We start from the raw sequence: 22,483 nt of genomic DNA, 5'->3' as shown, positions 1-22,483 counted from the left end.
GCCTTGGGTAACCACTATACTGCGTATATTGTCAGAAACTTTCTTGCAAGGTCATTTCAAACACGAGCAACCATCCTCCATATCATCATTTTGTATTGTTCTAGAAAGGCATTGTGAGCCACGAACGCACACTATTGTAACGTTGTCAACAAATAAAGTAACATATCAATTTAAAGTTTTTATACTGCTAGTACGACGTTTTGAAACATGTCAGTACATTCACATTGAGGAAGCGCGCGTGTTTATACCAGTTGTCTTGACGCCCATCTTCGGGGATTCAAGTCGGAGAATGAAAAGTGAGCGAAAAATAATGTGTTATTCTAAATCATTATTTATTTATATACAAATTATATACCCATACAAGTGCGCACACGGACCGAAACGTATCGGTGAATCAGTTTTGAAACACTTCTGCCTTGCAAAACTTACGAGAACAAAAGTATTAAGTAAATACGTAATACTAAGGACACAATTTCTTTAAGAGAACTGCAGTTTGCGAAACAATGCCAAAGAAGTGCCCATTTGCCTAAACCTTGAAAAGTGATCCGACAGTCCCACAATTGCGTTTAACGGCACACCTGTGTGCCCTGCGCCACAATACACGCCTGGCTTATAAGTACCGTTTCTTTAGAACCATTTACAAAAACACCTTCCATTCTGTTATCTGGCCTGACAATTCCGCAGCTGAAGCATGATTGGAAATCAACTATTTGTATTCTTGATGTTTGCGAGTTACTTAAACAAATTAGAATGCAGATTTGGTGCAATAAAGCATGTTCGTTCTAACCCACAGGTAAGTTTTTTCTTTCATCCTTTTCAAATAGTATTTTCAGCTCCCTGAAACTCTCAAAAGTAACAAAGAATGTGTCTCACACTCGTAAGTTATTTTGTTACCTTTACAAAAAGCACACATTTTAGTACAAGAGCATCCTTAATAAAGCCTCATATTGTGTGAGAATTCGTCGCTGTTTGGTGACGTTTATATGGTACGCTTTTATGGCGTTACTTGGACTTACAATATTCGTCATATGTGTGCAGTTACATTGTGGTCTAAATAGGCCAAACAGGTAGTATAAAGATATTCTCAAGTGTATCTTGTCAATATGTTCAAAACATTTCTAAGTGCTTTGGTATGTGTGCGGTCACTTTGACGTATCATGGCTCCCATGTTAGCACGAAATCCTAGACGCGATCTTGGACCTTCATTTTGGCTTCTTGCAACCCTCTACAAAGATGTGATTACTCAGACTGTATTACCTAAATAACTATTTTCGAAGTAAAACTTGTTGTTTAACGCTGGCATTGCATTGACAACACTATGATAACAGTTGCACCTTCCGAAAGCGTGTTCTATATCATTTCAGAAATTGTAAGTGAACATTACATTTATTACATTTATTATTCCGTGGTAATTTCGCTGAAATGAATATTACAACGATGTTACAGTTTGACATGACAAGCAGTCACACCTATAAATTTCACAAGAGTAGTCGTCGGATCATAAAGCGTTAGGCTAACGTCAGTGGGAGTTTAAAAAATACAATTAAGTAAACATTTTTCTCTTAAGGAGGAAACGGAACGAAGAAGTGGCAAACGTTTGTATGCAGTGGAGGTGGCGTTTCATCGTCAAATGAGACAAGGAACATCGGCAGCCTTGTGTTACACCATCAGCTGTGCATGGAGCGCAGGCTCACCTGTATTGTCGATTGAACAAAATTAACTTGAGCAAGTCACACTATAGAGGGATTCATTTCATGCGTCACTTTTTGGCAATTCTTTAGTTCTTTTTAAAGTTGAACGTCAACTCTGTTAGAAGACAGAGCACTGTCTTTGAAAAGCCAAAGAACTCTAACGCCTTACGATTCTCCAAAAAAGTGCGTAATTAGGTTGAAAAGATGTTCAAAAAACATTCGTTTCACGGTTATTTAGGAGGGGTAAGGTGGTGCTGACTCGTCACGGCTATTATTCTGTTTTATAGACACGCCAGCAGAGTTCGGAGGTGATTATACTTTCGCTTAATACCGTAGGACTCAGAAAAAATTTTACGGCTCTCAAATACGGTTCGCGTGTCATATTGAAGAGAATTAGGAAAATTATTTCAAATTTAAGACCTTGTTTTTTTTGTTAGGCGCGATATCAATGGAAGCGGGCAATGATGCCATTAAAGATATAGCAGATCTTAAGTATTGAAAAAGACAACCACTTGTTTGTTCCACGTAGCCGCAAGCAAGTCCCCACGCAATACTCGGAAAAAAAAGCCTTCTAGTTGCCGGAATATTCAACCTGGTTCATATGGGCAAAATATTTGTTTGTATGGGCTTCCTTGTGGCTTTGTGCTACGAACGGTTGTTTGTATTTGCCTTTCTTAATCATTTCACTACCTTGAAAGTTTCGCCAGAACTTAGAAGATGTTATTAGAAGTATTTGTAGTAAGTGTTACGAAAAAATGCGCAAAAAGTTAACTTGCCACCAACAGAAACCGAACCTGCGACCTTCAAATCAACGTGTACGAATCTCTGCCACTCTGCCGCAGTGGCGGTGTGTTGAGTTATGAACAGTTAGGGTCACGTTGAGTGAAATGAGACAAAGGGCAAAACGCAACATTTTAACTTTGGCAACTACATTTCTTTGTTTCTTTGTCAAGCAATGAGTGCTGGTTATGTTCAACTTTTTCATGTGTAAAACTTCATGACTGCTCACAGCGTTTGGGCGGTATAAATCACATGGTTGGTGCGATTGTGTGGCAACCCGTCAAAAAGGCGTGAAATTTTGCAAGGTCAAATTGTTGCATCCGTGTCATGAAGGAACTCCCGTGCCAGTACAGCAATGTAAATATTTATTTCGTTACTTCAGATTAGAACCTACACAACACTAAAGTTTAGTTCGCTTGGTGCACGGGGACAAAAAAGAATTTTTTTGATTGCGGCTTGTGAGGGGGGCACAACGCGACAAAAAAGCATTCAATTGTCTTACAAAACCATTACCCTATCATTATTATATATTAGATGCAAATCAAATCTTTGACTAGTTTGTGTAATGCTGTCTGTCCGTGCCTCCGTGCAACGCGCCGCACCGCGTTCGCCCGGACACCTTTGATAGAAAGATGGCAAGTAGGTAAAGTCGCAGCTGCGCGTTACGTCACTCTCTCGCTTACCCGCAGCCGCTTCCAGCTTCTCCCAACACACTAAGGTGATGTGGCTTTTCCACCCGCTCGTAGCACACTTCCCTCTCACTCCATTTTCCCCACCACTCGCAGCACTCGACCGCACGTCGGGTGTGGTGATTCTTGCAGTGATTTATCTGCGATAAAACTTACGTGAAACCCAACTTTCCTCCCGTGTCTTTACGCTTCGAAGTAACAATTGCTGGAGTATATGCTACACTGAGTTTCACTTCCAACCCTGCTTCCAGCAACCGCGTCGACCCCCGTTTCAGCCACGTCAACGGTGTGCCGAACTCTGCTGCCTCGCATCTACAATAGTTCCCTTCGGGGAGATGATCTTGTTTTCTTTTTTTGTTTAAGAAGATTAAAAGAAAATATATGAAGCTTCGTAGGAGGAAAACGACATGATAAACATTGCTGTTTATGACATAACTGCTTCCATTCGCAATGTATCGAGGTTTTCCCGTGTTACCAAAGATGTTCCCAAGAGATGCATGAAACACGGGTTTATCCCCAAGACAAGTCGTTCACAAACACATCTTGAAAATAAGTTTGAGAACGACGCTTCTCCCATACCCTAATTTTTTACAAAAAAGAAACAAGTGCTCTGAATTATGAATCCATCACAGTATTCAATTTATTGCCCCACAAAGCCTGCCGGACGAAGTTAAAAGCCATGAAACGCCTGAGCAGTTCCGCGTCAAAAAGGAAGAGAAGAAGTAAAGAAGATACGCCAAATCATATCTAGCCTCAGTTGCTTGAATAATCTAATAAGATGCAAGCGTTCAATGAAAGACAACATTAGCACAAAGAAGGACTGGCTGACTTTTGGAGTGACAAAACACCCAGTTCTGTCTAGATTGAATGCTTAGAGTCCAAGGACTTGCCCCCGTACTGACAAACGCTCCTCGACTCGACTTTCACCCTTCACTTGACAGAGTTGAGCACTGCGCCCCCACTCGGCTAAAAATGACGCTGAGCTGCTCAAGAACTACAGCAGAATATCGCTGATATGCAGTGACTTGCCGTACCTACAGATGGCGCTCCCATCGGCGCTTTCAAGTGAAGGTGAGGCGTTCAGTGAAGGCAGGTTCTAGAATACGGGGGTGAGCTCCTTGAGACTATGTAAGGGCCCACAGAGTGAAATTTACGTCTTTCTATTGCAAAAACTGAAGAAATTAATTCTTTTTACACTGTCTTGTTTTGCCCTATGCAGCATCCAGTTTTTCCCCACAGGTTGGGGCAAAACGCAACATCAAAAGCATTTTTTGTGTTTTTAAGTGGTAGTTTGAACGGTCACAACATGACAATGTTTATGTAGCACATACCTTGTACCCAAGAGAAAGTTGCAGCAATGATATTTACTTTTATAACAATAGGGCGCGAACTATATATATATATATATATATATATATATATATATATATGTGTGTGTGTGTGTGTGTGTGTGTGTGTGTGTGTGTGTGTGTGTGTGTGTGTGTGTGTGTGTGTAACGCTAGATGCGGGAGACGTGGCCTGGCTCATACCCCATCTTATTTCAAAAGCACTTCTTCCTCATCTGCTTCTACCAACCGTCGCTACCATCTTACGTCACATGATTCCCCCTCCCCCCGAAAGAATGCGCGAGCTACAATCTAGAAAGCATGAACAAATGGAGTCCTATCATAAAAAATTAATGCCAGAAAATGCAATAGTTCCATGCCACACGGCGGTTCCATGCACTTGCTCAAAATGTTCACAGGAAAGCCAGTCCGGTGATATCTAGAAGACCTCAGGTGGGCGAGGTTGGCTGTTGCGTTCTGGAGAGCATAACCATGCCTTCAGCGTTAAAAATGATGATGGCACAACCTGGTTAGTATTGAGGAACGAACAAGGTTGGGAGTCCTTGTAGCGTTGGAAGCTCGGATGTCTCATGCGTTGGATTCTGAGTCGTGGCTGCGACAGACGCTTTGCTTCTAAAATGCGTGCTTCTTGACGGATTGTGATGGCGTGATGCCTGCGGGCTGGCGGTATGCAAGAAGCGCTTCCGCATCTTTCTTGGCGCTTTCTGTGGTGTTGCAGTCAGCGGAATAGCAGGCGCTGGAAGCGTTTCTGGCGACTTTTGTTTGTCCGAAAGTGTCTGACGTCTCGTTAGTTTGGAGATCTTATTTTCCGCTTTTCTTCAATTGGTGAGTGCGCTTCCATTGAATTTCGCGTTCTTCAATGCCTTCGTTGCAGTCTATTGTTTGTCGCATGAGGTTGCGTGCTTGGCTATGCTTGTTTTGCTGATGCTGCTCAGGAGATGGCTGTACTGGCAAGCCTTCCGGAATTGGACATTCATTTACTTTGAGGTTTGACGCGTCCTGTAGACAGCTGATGAATGGTGAACTGGTGTCTTGCTTGTCGGGCATAGTTGGCAATGCGTCATCATTGCTAGCATGCTCTTCACAGGCTTCGGTGACGGTGTTCATTAAGGGCGCTTCCGAAAGACAACTGTGTACGAGGTTTGATGTAACATGCACTTCTGAATTTGTTTGATTCATGAATTGGTGAGCTCTGCACGAGAGTACCACATGTGACGTTGCATCACCAGGTTGAAAATGCAAATTTCGGCAAGTCTGCGGTGCCGTGGAAATGAACTCTTGCGACAAAAAACATTCAGAGTTGACAGATAGTTCATCAGGGGCTTCCTCTTCGCGGCTCACTATGAGTGGTTCTTGCGCCTGGTAGCATGCGACGTTCGATGCGTCTGAGCCTTCTGTGTTTGGAGTTTCTGGTGGCTGCGCACTGGACGGCAACATTGCAACAGGGGTAGTTCGGTAAGGTTTGAGTTGTGAATGGCCCTCTTTCTGTGCAACTAACGATGCGAGCTGTTCTGGCGCATGAATCTGGGTGGTATGTCCGGGGCTTGGCGTAGCGTCGTCCGAGCTCCGCAGCTCTATCCTGACCATCGTGAGCGTGCTAGATGTGAGATGGGCATTTTGAGTCACGAAAGAGCCAAGCGATGGAAAACCAGGAGGCGGGTCAAGTCTGCGAGATGGGTAGTAAGCTGCTCCAATGCGTGAAGCCTGATTTTCACTCTTTGAGTCATCTTGGCGTTTGGTATTTTCCCCATGTGTCAGCTGGTCTTCCATGAACAAGGCGTCCTTATGACACGAATAGCGACCGTTAGGAGCCTTTGAAGAGCTGCGTCGTAGAAAACCAGGTGGTGGACCATGTGTGCGAGACGAAACATGAAAGGCATCAGTAGGGTGAGCGACGTCTCGTGTCGTATGTTGGTGCCACGACTTTGAAAATGCCGACTTTCGTGAAGAGAAACATGGTGGAACGCCACGTTTCTTGAGAAATAAGCGTGGGCTGTGACAGCCGAGTGTGGTTGTATGCAGATGGTCGGTAATGAGAAAGTCTTGGTCATAGTTATTAAAACGGGTAATCATCTCGTCTTTGATCTTTTGCCAAGACTCGTCATTTTCAAAGATGTGGGTGAGGTAAAACCTAAATGCCATCCCGGATATGTAGTCAGTGAAGTTGATGATCATCTCCCGTTCCGACCAGGATGCGGTGGCGGCGTGGACCTCGAATAGGTTGAACCAGTCTTGTACGGGTCCGTCGTCCACTGATCCGGTGTACTTGGGGATGTCGAGGTCAGCCGATGGTTCTGTCATGGTGCTGGTCGTTGTCCTTCTAGGCGAGGATTCGGTAGTCAATGTATGGTCAGGGTGTCTTCTGGGGAACTGCGTCGATGATGAGTGACTGATGAAGGGGCAGGCAGGTCTCCATCCTGTCGACTCGTGTGACGCTATGATGAACTGAACTATGATGATGAAACTGAAGAAATGAATTCTTTTTACACTGTCTTGTTTTGCCCTATGCAGCATCCAGTTTTGCCCCACAGGTTGGGGCAAAACACGACATCAAAAGCATTTTTTTGTTTTTTAAGTAGTAGTTTGAACGGTCACAACATGTTTATGTAGCACATACCTTGTACCCAAGAGAAAGTTGCAGCAATGATATTTACTTTTATAACTTTAGGGAGCAAACTATATATATATATATATATATATATATATATATATATATATATATATATGTGTGTGTGTGTGTGTGTGTGTGTGTGTGTGTGTGTGTGTGTGTGTGTGTGTGTGTGTGTGTGTGTGTGTGTGTGTGTGTGTGTGTTAAAATTTACTAGTTCAAAATTTTTCTTTGATTTTTCCCCACCCCACACTAATTGGAGGAGCGTCAATCAGAGCCGCCTTTTGCATTACGACAAAAGTGGAACAATTTTGGCTCTTGGCGTGACGTACCACGTGATCCAAGTGATCCTACGTTTAATGTTTATGTGAATACTAAAAAGTGTGCTAAACAGACCTTCTCGGCAGCCAGTTATGGCAGTGCATTTTCAACATATGGTTCAAAGCCCTGCTTGTTAGCACTCTACTTTATTGCCTTGTTAGTACTCTAGCACGAACTCAACACCGAAAAAAATTTAAGAAACCATCTAGTACATGTGCAGTTACAAAGATTTGTCGCGCGCTGCAATCGCATTCTCTCTCCTCTCGTCCCGACGAAAGCGCTGGAAGCTAAACAGGGAGGGATGGTAGGGGCGAAAAAATGATGTCACGCGCGCTTTCTGACCAAGAGCACTTTGCTCTTTTTGTTTTCTTTGAATGCACGGCTTTTTCAGTATGATCGCGAGCGCACGCGTGGACAAGCCGTGGCCTCCCGCGGCAATCCTTGTAATGATCGAATGCTCCATGTTCAAATGAGCCACGGGGTGATAGGAGGCCTTCCGCGAGGAATTTTGGAGCGTCTTACGTCATTTTTCGAGAGAAGAGAAATCAATGTTTAGCTGATTTTGATAATTTATTGTGAATTCTGGGCCGCGTACTGCGTTATAATATTTGGCTCGAATGTTCTCGGGAGCCTCTAATACTGATTGGCAGCGTTTTATGACAATGCTCATGAAGTGTTGCTGGGCCCATTTAACGCCTCAGAGCACCATAGATAGCACCCATGCGTATATGTGCAGTGGACACGGTGGAAGAAATGACCATGATCGAGTGAAAGCGTACATAGGACAGCAAAGGAGATGAGACACGCAGGCTGTTCATTGCACGAAAGGCCCATTAGCAGGGGCCTTTTGTTTTAGTTCACTTCTTTTTATTCAGGTGAAAATTGCCTAGGTTCATTCAATTAAAGAAATGTCTGTCTAGTACAAACGAAGTGAGCACCTGAAGCTCCCGAGCGAGGTTACATGTCCCTTACCCTCAGAGGGCTAAGAAGAGGGTTCGTGCACTGGCAGGGATTGTCGGACGGCTGACGCAGCTCATACCACAGTGCTTCTATTCAAACAATTTACTGCGTGAACGAAACTTGACTTGTGGTAGAGGCTGCATCACCCTATCGCGCTGTTTCTTTATGTCATGCTACTATACTCACATCGCGTAACATTCATAATTGTTGCAGTAGAATTTATTTCTTTGATAACGCACTCCTGACATACGCATTCTTGTCCGTATTATTATTTTGTTGGAGATGAAATTGGTGAACAAGAGAAGTGCAAGGTCCGGTCAACGAAAGCGCAGTAATTTGTGATTTTTTAAGTATAGTTGAAATGTATGGCTAGCGCCTCAAGCTCGAGTAACCAAAAAAGATTTGGTGCAAAAGGTGGTGATGAAACGAAACGGATGTGTTCTTCAACTACTTAACTCCATTATACGTAGTATGTGCTGTGGACTTGCTACGCTTGGAGACTCTGGCCTTCCGTGAACATTTTTATTAGACACTACTAAAGAATAATGAGTAACCAATATCACCTTACATCACATTACTAAGAAAAAGAGATTTGTTTTTTTTATCATTTCCTTTCAGAGCAAGATGGGTGCCGGGAAACATCGTGGCCATAATTCAACTAAATGCAAGCATGATGGCATTGCACAAGTAAGAAAGATTCACTACTTTGTGTTTTTCTGCTCATGACAGACTGATAAAAGTTACGCCTGTATTTATATACGACATATCAAAGTAACTTTGACAGACCTCCGCTTATCTGCTTTCTTCAGGTTCATACTGATATGTGCGCCTATCCCTTCACCGTGTCTCATTGAAGCACAAATAAAAGCACCATATATAACGTCATCTGTAGGTGAACTTCAGCTCGTAATGTATTTAAAACCTTTCTCGACATGAAGGAAGTCGCACAACGATGCGCACAGGTTGTCTCAATCGGATGCTGGCTACCGTTACTTACACCAGACCTCCTCTTTAATCCACGGATGCAGTGCGTGATGCTACAGAGGAAAAAAATGAAGATGGCAGCTTTTTACGAAAAAAATTCGGTAGCAGAGATTGTGTTCTCCAGCCAACATTTCAACAAATAGACTTGTCTTTTTCAAAGCTATTATTAGCCTTGAAGAAGACGTCGGCTCGGACATTTAGTTCCAATTCACGAATTCGTTCAAATGCAGAGCGTTGTACTCCTGCTGTAGCAACACCTTCATTTACGAGTTGTATATTTGTAAATGTCATGGTTATTGTGATGGAATTTATGAATCATGCCCCCAATTCGAAAATTATTTCCAAAAGATGAAAGAATTTTTGCCCGGTTAGATGGTGCTAGATACTATTCATATTGTAGCGCAAAAAACAAGACAAACACAAACAACGAGACACAACAAGCGCTACAAACAACTTTCACAGAAACTATTTGGAGGTACATAGAAAGTATTTGAAGGTACATGTGGCAAACATATGCGCATAGAACATTTCACTAACGACTTAACAGTGGCAAAACATAACATACGTCCTAAAAGCGTTCAGCTTACAAATATTTACCTGTGGCCCCACATATGTCCGAATATATCAGCACCTGCTTGCAATCACAGCAGTGCCCTCACAAACAGACCCTTAGGACGTCACGCTTTATAGTCTTGAATTCCGCCGAAGGTTGGTGATTGTATTCCTACCAACGTAAAACGTGTTTTTAATAAATATCTTCAAGTATGTTATGCTCCTTGCAGAAAAGTTAGAAACACAAAGCTACTCGTATTCATTGCTTGGCCTCATTGACATTAGGTTTCGTTCGGTTTGGTAAACTTCTCTCTCTGTGGATTGGCAGATCCGACGTACAGTGGGAATCGATCATTAGCGAAGCACGAATGAGGAAGGTTAATATGTCACTTTAAAATCAGCACAACGTTACGAGGTGGATGTAAATTATTCTTTACAAGGTTTCTGTGTAATGATTATCATCTTTGGATGTGTCGTTACCCTTCATCTATTCCCGCCACGTGATAACAAATTTAGTATATGTGGAGCTACTTCGTCATATATTGACATCACGGATAACACCAAATTTGGTATATGCGCAGCTAGCGAAATGGCCGTGAGCGCATCATAAAGGGCCCAATATACTACAACGTAAGGTTGACGCGCGTGAACGCTGGCCACACTGACTCTACGTTAACAAAAACGTGAGCACTCTTTAGTCTGACGGCAGGCGCTACTAGCGTGCATCGGCGCGGCCCGACGGCAGCCGACGCGAAATGCGACATGCTGCATTTCGAGCCGATACGTTACCCAGACAGCACTGCGTCTGCCTCTTTTCGTGACGAAAGGGACGCCGGACGCGCTGAAACGGCATTGAGTCAAAACAATGCAGCGTAGCCCACGCCTGCAAGTGTATGACAGGACTAGCGCCTGGCGTGGCAACGCTGGCGTGACGCGACGAAACGAACGCCGAAATGTATTGACGCCTTACTGTGGGTTGTAGTCATGTTCTCACATAATGTAGTCATGTTCTCACCCGTTACATACCATCGCCATTCATTGACGTTCCGTAATACCAAATTTGACTTATGTGAAGCTAGCGAAACAGTCGTGAGCACCTCATGAGTGTGACATGTAGGATTGTTGTCAAACACACGCATGTCGTGATATGTTTGGATGTCTCATTTATCTATGTCGTCCATTCGCATCACGTAGTGCCAAATTTGGTACATGTGAAGAGAGCGAAACGACCGCGAGCACATTAAGAGCGTAGCATGTAGTCATGTTACAAGACACGTATCTCATGATTATCATGTTTTCACCAGTCGCATGCCTTCATCATCCATTCACGTACCGTAATGCCGTATTTGGTATATATAACGCTAGTAAAACGTTCACCAGCGCATTATGAGCTTGGCATGTAGTCATGTTGTTACATGATTCGCATCTCATGATTTTCATGTTAGGGTCTGTCGTTTGTGTTCGCCATATAGTCATGTGATACCATACCAGTTTCCGAACATGTCATGGGAAGAAAACCACCGCAAAAGTTGCAGGACTATGAAATGTATATCATGACTTCATGACATACATCATGATTTTCATGTTGTGACTAGTGAAATATGTCCTTCATACAGCCATGTTATGCCTTACCCAGTTTGGTATTGTCACCATTAATGAAACGGCCAGTAGAGCTAAAAGTCTTAGATAGATAGATAGATAGATAGATAGATAGATAGATAGATAGATAGATAGATAGATAGATAGATAGATAGATAGATAGATAGATAGATAGATAGATAGATAGATAGATAGATAGATAGATAGATAGATAGATAGATACGCTCAAAGTCGCCGAAGTTCACTAAAAAATGTTTCGCATTTAAATGTTTACAATTTTGCAAAATACGAATCATGTGCAAGCAAGGTGACAATCTAATAGTTTATAATCGACGTAACGAAACTTGTTTACAATTTTAAACAGGAATATTGATGGTTCTATCCTGCTATTCAACATAACCAATGTAAATATTGAGGATCTTGATATCAACTGCGTACGGGTCAGCTAATAATTAGACTGCATATTGTTTTTTTAAACAGAAAATATTCTTTTAGAACATAAATTTTCTGTTTCTCCTTCTTTCAGTTTCTGTGCACGGAAGAGCCAATATGGTTATATTCCACCAGCTCAAGAACTGATCGCGAATGCGAAGTAGATCAAAAGAAGAGCATGAGCAGTCTTTCAATAATCGTTTTTCGATCGTACTACTCCAGCGGAAAGAAGTATTTGGATATTTATCTTATCACTTTTCTGTTTTACTTAAACGGATCCTTCGATTTTCAGGATATCAGGTGATATAGAAGGAAAATTTGACCCAAAAAATGACAAGCGAATGTACCTTGAAATTCCAAGCACGGCCAAAGGCAAGGCTTTGCTATTATGATTGACATTGTAGATATGTCGCAAATATATGCCCCAATTATTACACAGCACGAATGCGAGAAAAAACAGAAGAACTGCGTTGAATGGCCTAATGCAAAAAAATTATAATACTAGGAATGCGTGATATCCAAAAAAAATGAAAAAGTCACAGCTTCGCCGCAAAATCCAAGCAGTAGACGCGATAGCAACAAATTGGAACGTCACGCGCAAAATGGCTAGCAGATCGAAACGAGGGCCGTGTTTCCAGCGCGCAAACGACGCAATAAACGTACTCACATGTAAAGGCGAACGCGCATAAGCGTCTCAGTTGTTGCTTCGCTGTGTGTGCAAAACGCACCCTTTTCGCAAGGGAACATTGTGCTACGTTAGCAGTGATGTTTATGCACCCGTTAGCCTCAAGAGAATCGTTCTGGTGAAAGCCCAAAGCTTGCCAAGACGTACGATCTTCCCCACCGTGAGATAACGGCTGAGCGTCCACTCAGCTTCTCTCCGCCGAGCAAAGTACGCGTGGGAGTTGACCGCGCGCCGCGTAGCGTCGTGACGATGTGGCGATGCGTGTTCATTGCGCCACCTTGCAGGTAATGTTGAAAGCATGATAGTTTCCCCCAAGATGCTCGTCAACAGCGGTTAGTGGTAGATATAAATAGCTTTCCGTTTGAACGTTCAAGAAGGTGATTCTTCGTGTCTCAGTGATTAACGCCTCGCACTGACATGTCAGAAGTCGCACGTTTGATTCCGCTCACCTAATTCTTTCTTTGGATTATTTTTTTGCGCTATCTCATATATATATATATATATATATATATATATATATATATATATATATATATATATATATATATATATATATATATATATATATATATATATATATATATATATGTATGTATACATATATGGTGAGTGATGGCAACGTCGATGCCAGCAGTCAATTCCAGCTGAGAGTGTCCATATATTTGCTAACACAATAATAACAAATGAATCGTTTTTTTTTTCAAATTGACTAGTGCATATTTGACATAACGAATATTTTTCGAATAGATTTTGAAGAATCAGGAGTGAGTAAAACAGCTCAAAGGGGTGAGACATCGAAAGAGTGAGGGCAACTTGTTCTCATCATCAGAGCACATAGATCTATGCAGCTCATGTACTTACAGTATAATGAATGCCGCAATTATCCCAACTTAGAGACATTCTGCTGAAAAACCCAGTGTCACCGAAGCAACACTTGAATTTTCAAGAAAAAATCCACAGAAGTTGCATTACTCGATAATAAAGGTAAATTGTTCACAACAGAGAAAAAAATTACTCATGGTAGGGCTTATTCATGACCTTAAGAATGCTTTCAAGTCTGTTAATCATGAAATTGCACTGCTCAAATTATCTAAATACGACGTTACATATAAAGCTCGAGACATTGTAAAGAGTTCCTTAAAAAACCGTGTGGAATACACCAACATCGGGAATGCAAAATCTGAACTCGATAAAATTACATGCGGCATGCCGCAAGGGTCAATCTTTTGCCCAGTCTTGTTCTCTTGTTCAATGTGTACATAAATGGTATAGTAAACATACTCCGACACGCGACACTATTTTGTTCGCCGACGACACGAATGTATTCTTCTCTGGTCCAGATATCTACAACCTCCAGTTGAAAGCGAATCTATGGCTACAAGACCAGTGTACAAGGCGCAGGCCCAACAGCTTAAATCGATGCTAAAAACAAAACTTATTGTTTTTACACCTCGTAACAAAACATACACAAGCAAAAATATATTAGGTTTCAGGGACACCCTGTTAAACGCGTAAGGTCTCCCAAATACATCTGTGTGTTGGTTCACGATTATTTAGACTAGTAATTTATATGAACAAACCAAAGAGAAAAACATCTCTCTAGCAGTTACTACGCACGTTACGCCATACTATGCACGTTACGCCATTTATTACCAGTATGGTGAAAAAGACATATATATTACGCAACAATACATTCACACCTTCACTATAGCCTTCTGGTGTGCAGAACGACGACAAAAATAAACCTCAGCTATTCATATCTGTTACAAAAACAAGCTGTGCGATTATCTGAACTTCGACCCTTTAGTTCGCACAGGGCCCCTTTTATAAAAAAAAAAACGTGGTCTGCTAGTCATTATTAGCATCCGATATAAATACCTAGCAATGATCATATGTCGTCAAAGTAACTGTAATCAAAATCAATTTTGAGGAAATTTCGCTAGCGGGACCACAGTGATAATTTACGACGCATCGGCTTTAAGAAAGATACGCCTCGTACTAACTGCGATACACAAAAACCAGCTTACCAAAGTTTTCACTTTCTTGATAAACATCCCAATGTGATGACATTATTTCAACAAAGTTCCTTCGTTTATGCCTTCGAAAAGAAGATAATTCCATTCCTCCTATAAACTCAAACTTTCAGACCTCTTCCGATTGATCTTATTTTGTTAACTGTATATGTGGGTCATACTTGTGTTATTCATTATTTTTTTATTTTGGCAGTCATCTTCTTGCATAAATGGTCTCTCATTGTTTTTATGTGCTAATGACAATTATGTATCTTGTCAAATGGCTTGATGTCAGAAAAAATGCTAAATGTTTGTTGCGATTGTATGCAATAAATTCTGTTCTGTTATATATAACTGTTTATATACTGATGCCCACAGAGGATTGGGGCTTTATCAGGTTTTAATTGGCTTTACGCCAATTCCCTAGGCAACTCTGTATACGGGTTGTCTGAAGTAAGTACAATTTATATTCAACAGTGGCAGCAGTCAGCTATTCTCGTTATGAAATGAATGGAGATCATAACTGCAGAAAATTACCAACCTAAAAGCGTCAGTTACATTTAAAAGCTGATAACGAAGTACCTTGAGTAGTGTAGTCACTACTATATTTCAACATGCAGTTAAAAAGTAGTTTCAAGGCTGTATTGGCTGCTCAATTTAAGTAAATATAGTATTTGTTGTCGGTTAAAAGCATTCACTATTTCTTATGTTTCAAGCCTCTAGATATTCCTCTCAAATAGGATGTTGTGGAATTTTATGGTTGCCTTGACAATTATCACCATACTAGTTAAATGATGTGCTTTAAAAATTGTTGCCTTACTATTCGAAAACAATTGGAAAAGTATTCGATTCCTATTCGTGTGAAATTCAGTGTCATCGCTGTTTGATTTGTAATGTACGCAGTTCTCAAGTTCTCTATTCGCACACCCCTGATATATTTTATTGCTAGTACACTTGAAGAGCAAATACAAATATTTTCACAAATTACAGTCAATTAGTGATAACTGCCTTTGTAACTTAAAAGAACTCACCTAATTATCAAGCTTTCAACTACCTATACGTGAGCATGTTGAACCATCTGACTGCGCTATTTTTAGAAACGTTATAATTTTATGCATATTTATTTGTTTGGTTAACACAAAAGAAGTCCGTGCCCAGCCGCGGTGGTCTAGTGGCTAAGGTGCTCGGCTGCTGACCCTAAGGTCGCAGGATCGAATCCCAGCTGTGGTGGCTGCATTTTTGATGGTATCGAAAATGCTGTTGGACCGGGTGCTCAGTTTTGGGTGCAGGGTAAAGAACACTACGTGGATGAAATTTCCGCAGCCCTCCACTACGGCTTCTCTATAGTAGACACTTTTAGAGGGGTGATCGTAACGAGACTACGTACACGGCACGATACGTTGCGTACGCTGCATGCGAAGCGCTCAACGACACCTTTAGTTCACCATACTGATCATAGCGAGATACGTTTGGTTTTACTAGCCGTATGATATTATAAATAAAACAGCTTTTGGGTGCTTTTTAGCGCACTCATGTGGTAGCAGCCGTCATTCTCCGAAGACCGTGCCAGCAACAGGTTGAGGCGCTCACGCATACAGCGCGCTGTGAATGGTTTTTTCAGGACTTCCTGAAGCGCCAAGCAATCTCTTTCCCCTGCTCCGGATGTCTTAACAGATCGCTCGTTTGTACTTCTGCTAGCAGCACAACATCGTCCCTCAAAGTATATTTTATTGATATCATATATAAGAAGATGTTGATGCACAATTATGACGCCACTGCTCCTTAGCCCTTGAGTGAGACTTGAACACGAATCTTGAAGTAAAACATACAAAGCAGGGCAGAGAAAATAGAACAGTTGGTCACAGAAACTCAAAGATACACCTATACGCATATATCACAACAGAATAATAAGTAAATGTACGAAAGTCAATGAATGAGGTCTTTGATAATGTCCCTCGTTAAGAATCGGTCCAACTAGAACAAAACAGCAGAGCACACGTCTGGTCCTTATGAAAATGTGTTCGCTCGTGTGTGCATAATAATAGTCGACACTTCATTCACTTCGCTGAACACACATGACGGGTGTCACATGATACTGCACATAATAATTACATGTGTTATACGAATGAAAGTTTGTTATTTCTTAGTGCTTTTCAGCAATTCCGCTGTCTTGTATGATATCATGACAAACGCTGAAAGAGCAAAGCAAACAACATGAGATCAAATTCCAGTCTCTCAAAGTAAAATATACTCGATTTCGGCCGGCTTTGTTGCTCTCTGCGTTAGACGCCGTCGCTGCCGTTTCGCTACCTGGTTCCTATTTCAATAGAAATATTTTGGAATTGTTACGCCATGTACGCTCGGCCTCGTCACGTTTACGCATGCCACGTTTTTTTTTTCGGCCGCACGCACGCATCGATAAAATATATACGTTACGTACTGCACTGTTTTAGTTGGGCATACGAAGCGAGGCCACGTACGCAGCACTGTCATGAGAGAGAACTGCGCATGTGCAGCACGTAACGCATCGATTCTAGAGATGCGCGCGTACGCCCGAGAAAAAAAAAAACGCGGCGTGCGTAAACGTGACGAGGCGGAGCGTACGTGGCGTGACGCTTCCACGTTATCTTTGTTGAAATAGTAACCAGATAGCGAAACGGCAGCGACGGCGTCAACGCAAAGAGCAACAAAGCCGGATCAAACCAAGTATATCTTACTTTGAGGGACGATGTTGCGCTGCTACCGCACGAGGGCGCTAAATAGCACCCAAAAGGAGCACCCAAAGCAAAAGGAGCACTCAAAAGGAGGTGTTCGGTTCGGACTGTCACAGTGGATGGACGTGTATTTTGAGCGCTCCCGATCGACTGCGCAGATAAGTGGTTTTGCATGTTTTGAGCTTATCTTTATAATTAATAAGGCAGCAGTTAAAATCTTTATAACACTTATCACATTGTACGGCTTTTTCGGGGGTAAGTCACCAGGTATTCATTAGTTTATGCGCGTGTGTGTATTTGATTTTTTGATGTGTCTTTTCTCTTGCCACCACATGGGGGAGGTGCACGTACATTGAACCCGCAAATTTTTGTAGTAGAGCTTAGACTTTATCTTTTTCGCAGGGCAGGGCTCGAGTTTTGTAATTATCGAGTGAGACAAGTCATAGGGACCATTGGTGTCAGAAAGACATGGTTAAAAAGACTGTAAAATGTTCAGGATGCAGGGTGGGTTTGAAAATACACCCAAGTGTAGAATCGGATGAAGAAGAGGCTGACGCGAAGTGTAGGCAATGTGAGGTCGAAGAAAAAATTGAGAAAGTGATGGTTGCCCAGAGTGAACTGCTGATGAGAATCACCGAGCTGGAGAATGCGTTGGCAACAGAGCAATAGAAAACGAGGGCAATGGGGGAGAGGCTGAAGTCCGCCGAGGAAGCACTAGCGAAGCTGAACAAAGAAGCGGCGTACAGAGAGAACAGTAGGGAACCGGCAACCAGAACGGCGGAGAAGAAAGAACAAGTAAGTTTGAAAAAAAACAGGTTCAGCTGGTTCAATTGTCGCAAGGCCCAGCTTCAGCGAAGTAGTGGTGAAGCTCGGAGGGGACAAAGCAGCCGGCGTCACAGGTGCAAGTAACCCCCATGTGCAGGATGCTCCAGCTGAAAAGTCACAGCATGTGATAATCACCGGGGACTCGATTTTAAATCGGTGCACAGAAGCAATCAAAGAGAAAGTAAGAGGTGACAAGAAGGTTTTAGTAGGCGCGTTCCCATGACGCAAGCTGGAAGCAGTCATGAGGCAAGCGAGCGCAAAACTCAAAACTACAGCTGATAGATGAAACCACGTGATAATTTTAGGTGGTTTGAACGATGTCCTAAATGGAGATACGGCAGGACTAGCCATCAAACTGGTGAAAGGGGTCGATAAAATGCGCGCCAATTCTCCTCCGGTACAGGCAATGATATGCACAATACTGGAGGTACCGGTGCGTGACAGCAACCTTCAAAGAGCGGTTGTCAACGCAAACCAAGAAATATGGCAGATGAGTCGAGAGAGAGGCTTTGAGGTGGTGAAAATACACAGAGAGGTGCATAGGTGGGGTGGTTTTCAACGAGACAGAAATCACTTTGATCGGCGGCTAGGACATGAGGTGGGTTGGCGACTTGCAGTACATGCAGTAAGTAGCTTCGTTGGGGGGCACGCGGGCCCTTCGGGGTGCAGGATAACTAGTAACAAGGAAAACAACCAGGGAGACTCTTTGACAGGTGGTATGAACAGATAGTATTCCAAAGTAGCACCAGTATCTAAGCTAGGTAGATTTCGGGGCAGAAATAGACGTACTCACGAGCGCCGAGCCAATTCAGACATAAGGTATATTAACATGCAGGGTGGCAGGAACAGGCTGAAGTGGGAAAAGATAGAAGAACAGCTAAGAGTGGAGAAGCCGATGGTATACGGTTTTGTAGAAACACATCTCAGGGACGTGGAACAACCTCCTAACAATCCGGAATATGCGTGGGAATATTGTCCCGACGTTAAAACAGCGGTCTTCCCGCAGAGATTGAGACACCAGAAGCAGGTCGGTTTTTTTAATAGAACGCGCAAGAGAGTTCTTTTTTTTTCATCCATTTTCTTGTACATCATGGCCCATGCACAACTGCCATTGTCTTTCTTTTTGACAAGCACGTGACATTTGCTTCCCTCCGAAAGAAGCATCGTCCCGATGCGCAACTTAGGCGCTCTACCAGGCGTAAAAAGTGATTGATTGATTGATTTGTGGGGTTTAACGTCCCAAAACCACCATATGATTATGAGAGATGCCGTAGTGGAGGGCTCCGGAAGTTTCGACCACCAGGGGTTCTTTGACGTGCGCCCAAATCTGAGCACACGGGCCTACAACATTTCCGCCTCCAACGGAAATGCAGCGGCCGCAGCCGGGATTCGAACCCGCGACCTGCGGGTCAGAGGCGTAAGAAGTAGTCGCGTCAACTGGGTAAATACGGTTTCATACGCACGACGTGTACGACTTGGGGTAAATACTTTTGGCGCTTAGAACTACAGTCAGTGTTCGGAACAACCTCATAGTTCACGTCGTTCAAGCGTCGCGTGACACTGTATGGGCCAAAGTACCGTCTTAGCAGTTTTTCGGACAGTCTACGTCGACGTATCGAAATCCAGACCCAGACCTTGTCACCTGATGTGTAGCTTATAAACTTGTGTCGGGGGTCGTACCGTTGCGCATCTTGATGCCGTTGATGACAAATGCGCACACGCGCGAGCTGTCTGGCTTCCTCGGCGCGCTGAGTGAACTCTTCGGCGTCTACATGGATGTCGTCAAACTCATGCGGCAACATGGCGCCCAACGTTGTCGTGACTTCATGACCATAAATCAGCCTGAACGGCGTCATTCCAGTGGTTTCTTGTCGAGTGGTATTATAGGCAAGGTCACGTACGGCAATATCTTATCCCAGCTTTTATGTTCCGTGTCAACGTACATGCTGATCATGTCTGTGAGAGTCCTATTGAGGCGCTCCGTCAGTCCGTTTTTCTGCAGATGGTATGCAGTTGTTTTCCGGTGAGCTGTACCGCTGAGTCTGAGAACTGACTCCAAAAGCTCTGCGGTGAAGGCAGGTCTTTTGTCTGTGATCACTGCTGTCGGAGCGCTATGCCGAAGGACGATGTTTTCAATGAAGAACTGAGCGGCTTCTGCTGCTTTGCCACGCTGCATAGCTTTCGTCTCCGCATAACGGGAGAGGTAATCGGTGGCCACGATTATCCTTCTGTTCCCTGTTGTGGAAGTTGGAAAGGGACCCAGGAAATCCATTCCAATCTGGGTAAACGGCTTCGCTGGTGCTTCGACTGGATGTAAAAGACCGGCTGGCTTGCATGGAGGTGCTTTGCGTCTTTGGCAGTTGGTTCAAAATCGCACGTGATGGTTAACAGCAGCAGGTAACTTTGGCCAGTAGTACTTGCATCGTAGTCGGCACAATGTTCGGGTGTAGCCTGGATGACCAGAAGTTGCTTCATCATGGCACGCTTCCACAATTTCTTTTCGAAGAGAGGCAGGCACGACAAGCAAGTGCGGGTTTCCGGTTGGTAAGAAGATTTTAATATAGAGAACATCGTTTCGCAAGCAAAAAGATGGCAGTCCTCTGGCAAATAACCGCGGCACATCCTTACGTCGTCCTTATAAATATTCAACGAGTGGTAACAGCTCGGGATCACTGCGCTGCTCCTGTGCAATAATGACCGTGTTGACAACTTCCAAGAATGCCGCCTCGATGTTTTCGTCATCATGAGCGACAGTATCCACTGGGCACGGTGAGAGACAGTCGGCGTCGGTGTGCCGCTTCCCAGATTTATAGACAATGGTCATGCCGAACTCTTAAAGCCTTAGGCTGCAGCGCGCCAAACGGCCAGATGGATCTTTAAGGTTGGTGAGCCAGCACAAAGAGTGATGGTCGCTAACAACCTTGAAGGAGCGGCCGTACAAATATGGACGAAATTCGATGACCGCCCACACCACGGCGAGACACTCCTTCTCGGTGGTCGAGTAGTTCTCCTCCGTGCGAGAGAGAGTTCTGCTGGCCTAGGCTATTACTCTTTCACAGCCGTCTTGCCACTGCACCAGAACGGCACCCCGACCTACATTGCTGGCGTCAGTGTGAAGTGCTGTAGGGGCTTCCTTGTCGAAATGTGCGAGAACTGGACGTGTTTGCAGGCATTGTCGTAGTTCATTGAATGCCAATTATTGTTGTTCACCCCAAAAGAAGGGGACGTCCTCACGTGTAAGTCGTGTCAATGGCACCGCAATAGACGAAAAGTCCTCGATAAATTGCTGGTAATAGGCGCACAACCCCATAAAGCATCTCATGGCCTTTTTGTCGCGTGGTGCAGGAAATTGTGCTAGGGCGTCTATTTTGGCCGGGTCAGGTCGAACACCCACGTGACTGACAACGTGGCTTAGGAAGCTGAGTTCGTTAAAACCAAAATGGCATTTTTCCGGTTTTAAAGTAAGGCCGGCCGAACGTATGGCTTGGAGGACGGTGAATAAACGGCTAAGATGTTGCTGGATTGTCTCTGAGAATACATTAACATCGTCTAGATAGAGCAAGCATTTTCGCCAGTTCAGGCTTGATAGTATGATGTCCATGAGACGCTGAAAAGTGGCTGGTGCCGAACACAACCCACAAAAAGCACCTTAAATTCGTATAGACCGTCAGGCGTCACGAAGGCCGTTTTTTTTCACGATCTCTCTCGTCGACTTCTATCTGCCAGTAGCCGCTTTGGAGGTCCATTGAAGACAAATAGCGCGCATGACGCAGCCGATCGAGTGAATCCTCTATGCGGGGCAGTGGATAGACGTCTTTCTTTGTGACTTGGTTCAACTTGCGATAATCAATATAGAAGCGAAAGCTGCCATCTTTTTTTTTTCGACCAAAACCACGGGGGACGCCCAAGGACTTTTCGAAGGTTGTATGATGTTATCCGTGAGCATCTTGTGTACTTGCTTCTGAATCTCCTCGCGCTCTTTCGGAGCCACACGGTAGGGGTTCTGCCGAATCGGTCGCATGTTGTATTTGGTAATGATGCGGTGCTTGGTCAATGGTGTTTGTTGGACCTTTGACGCACGCGAAAAGCAGTCTTCGAATATGTGTATAAGTTCAAGCAGGCGCTCTTTATGAGAGGGCGGTAGCGTAGAACAGATGTCCACCGACAAAGTTGTCGAGGCGGGGACAGCCGCGTCATCTGGTTGCAAGGCAAAACAATTTCCGGCTTGGTCTACATCGTCGTAGTAGGCAATTGCGGTACCCATCTGGATTTGATGGCACTCGTT

At 43.5% G+C, this 22,483-nt stretch overlaps 1 protein-coding gene across 1 annotated transcript in view; it reads left to right on the top strand.

The window, feature by feature from the left end:
* Positions 1-602: 602 nt before the first annotated feature.
* Positions 603-22,483, top strand: part of LOC142792545 (uncharacterized) — a 35,604-nt gene continuing 13,723 nt past the window's right edge. Inside the window, exons 1-4 of the mRNA XM_075885649.1 lie at positions 603-793; positions 9,014-9,082; positions 12,057-12,193; positions 12,255-12,334. Coding sequence (XP_075741764.1) covers positions 692-793; positions 9,014-9,082; positions 12,057-12,193; positions 12,255-12,334 — 388 coding nt within the window. The 5' untranslated portion in view covers positions 603-691. The remainder of the gene's footprint in view (positions 794-9,013; positions 9,083-12,056; positions 12,194-12,254; positions 12,335-22,483) is intronic.

This window comes from Rhipicephalus microplus, unplaced genomic scaffold (assembly GCF_043290135.1).
Source record: "Rhipicephalus microplus isolate Deutch F79 unplaced genomic scaffold, USDA_Rmic scaffold_226, whole genome shotgun sequence".
In the NCBI taxonomy this organism is placed as follows: domain Eukaryota; kingdom Metazoa; phylum Arthropoda; class Arachnida; order Ixodida; family Ixodidae; genus Rhipicephalus; species Rhipicephalus microplus.
The sequence above is the reverse complement of the archived record's forward strand: the minus strand, read 5'-3'. Positions and strand labels throughout refer to the sequence as shown.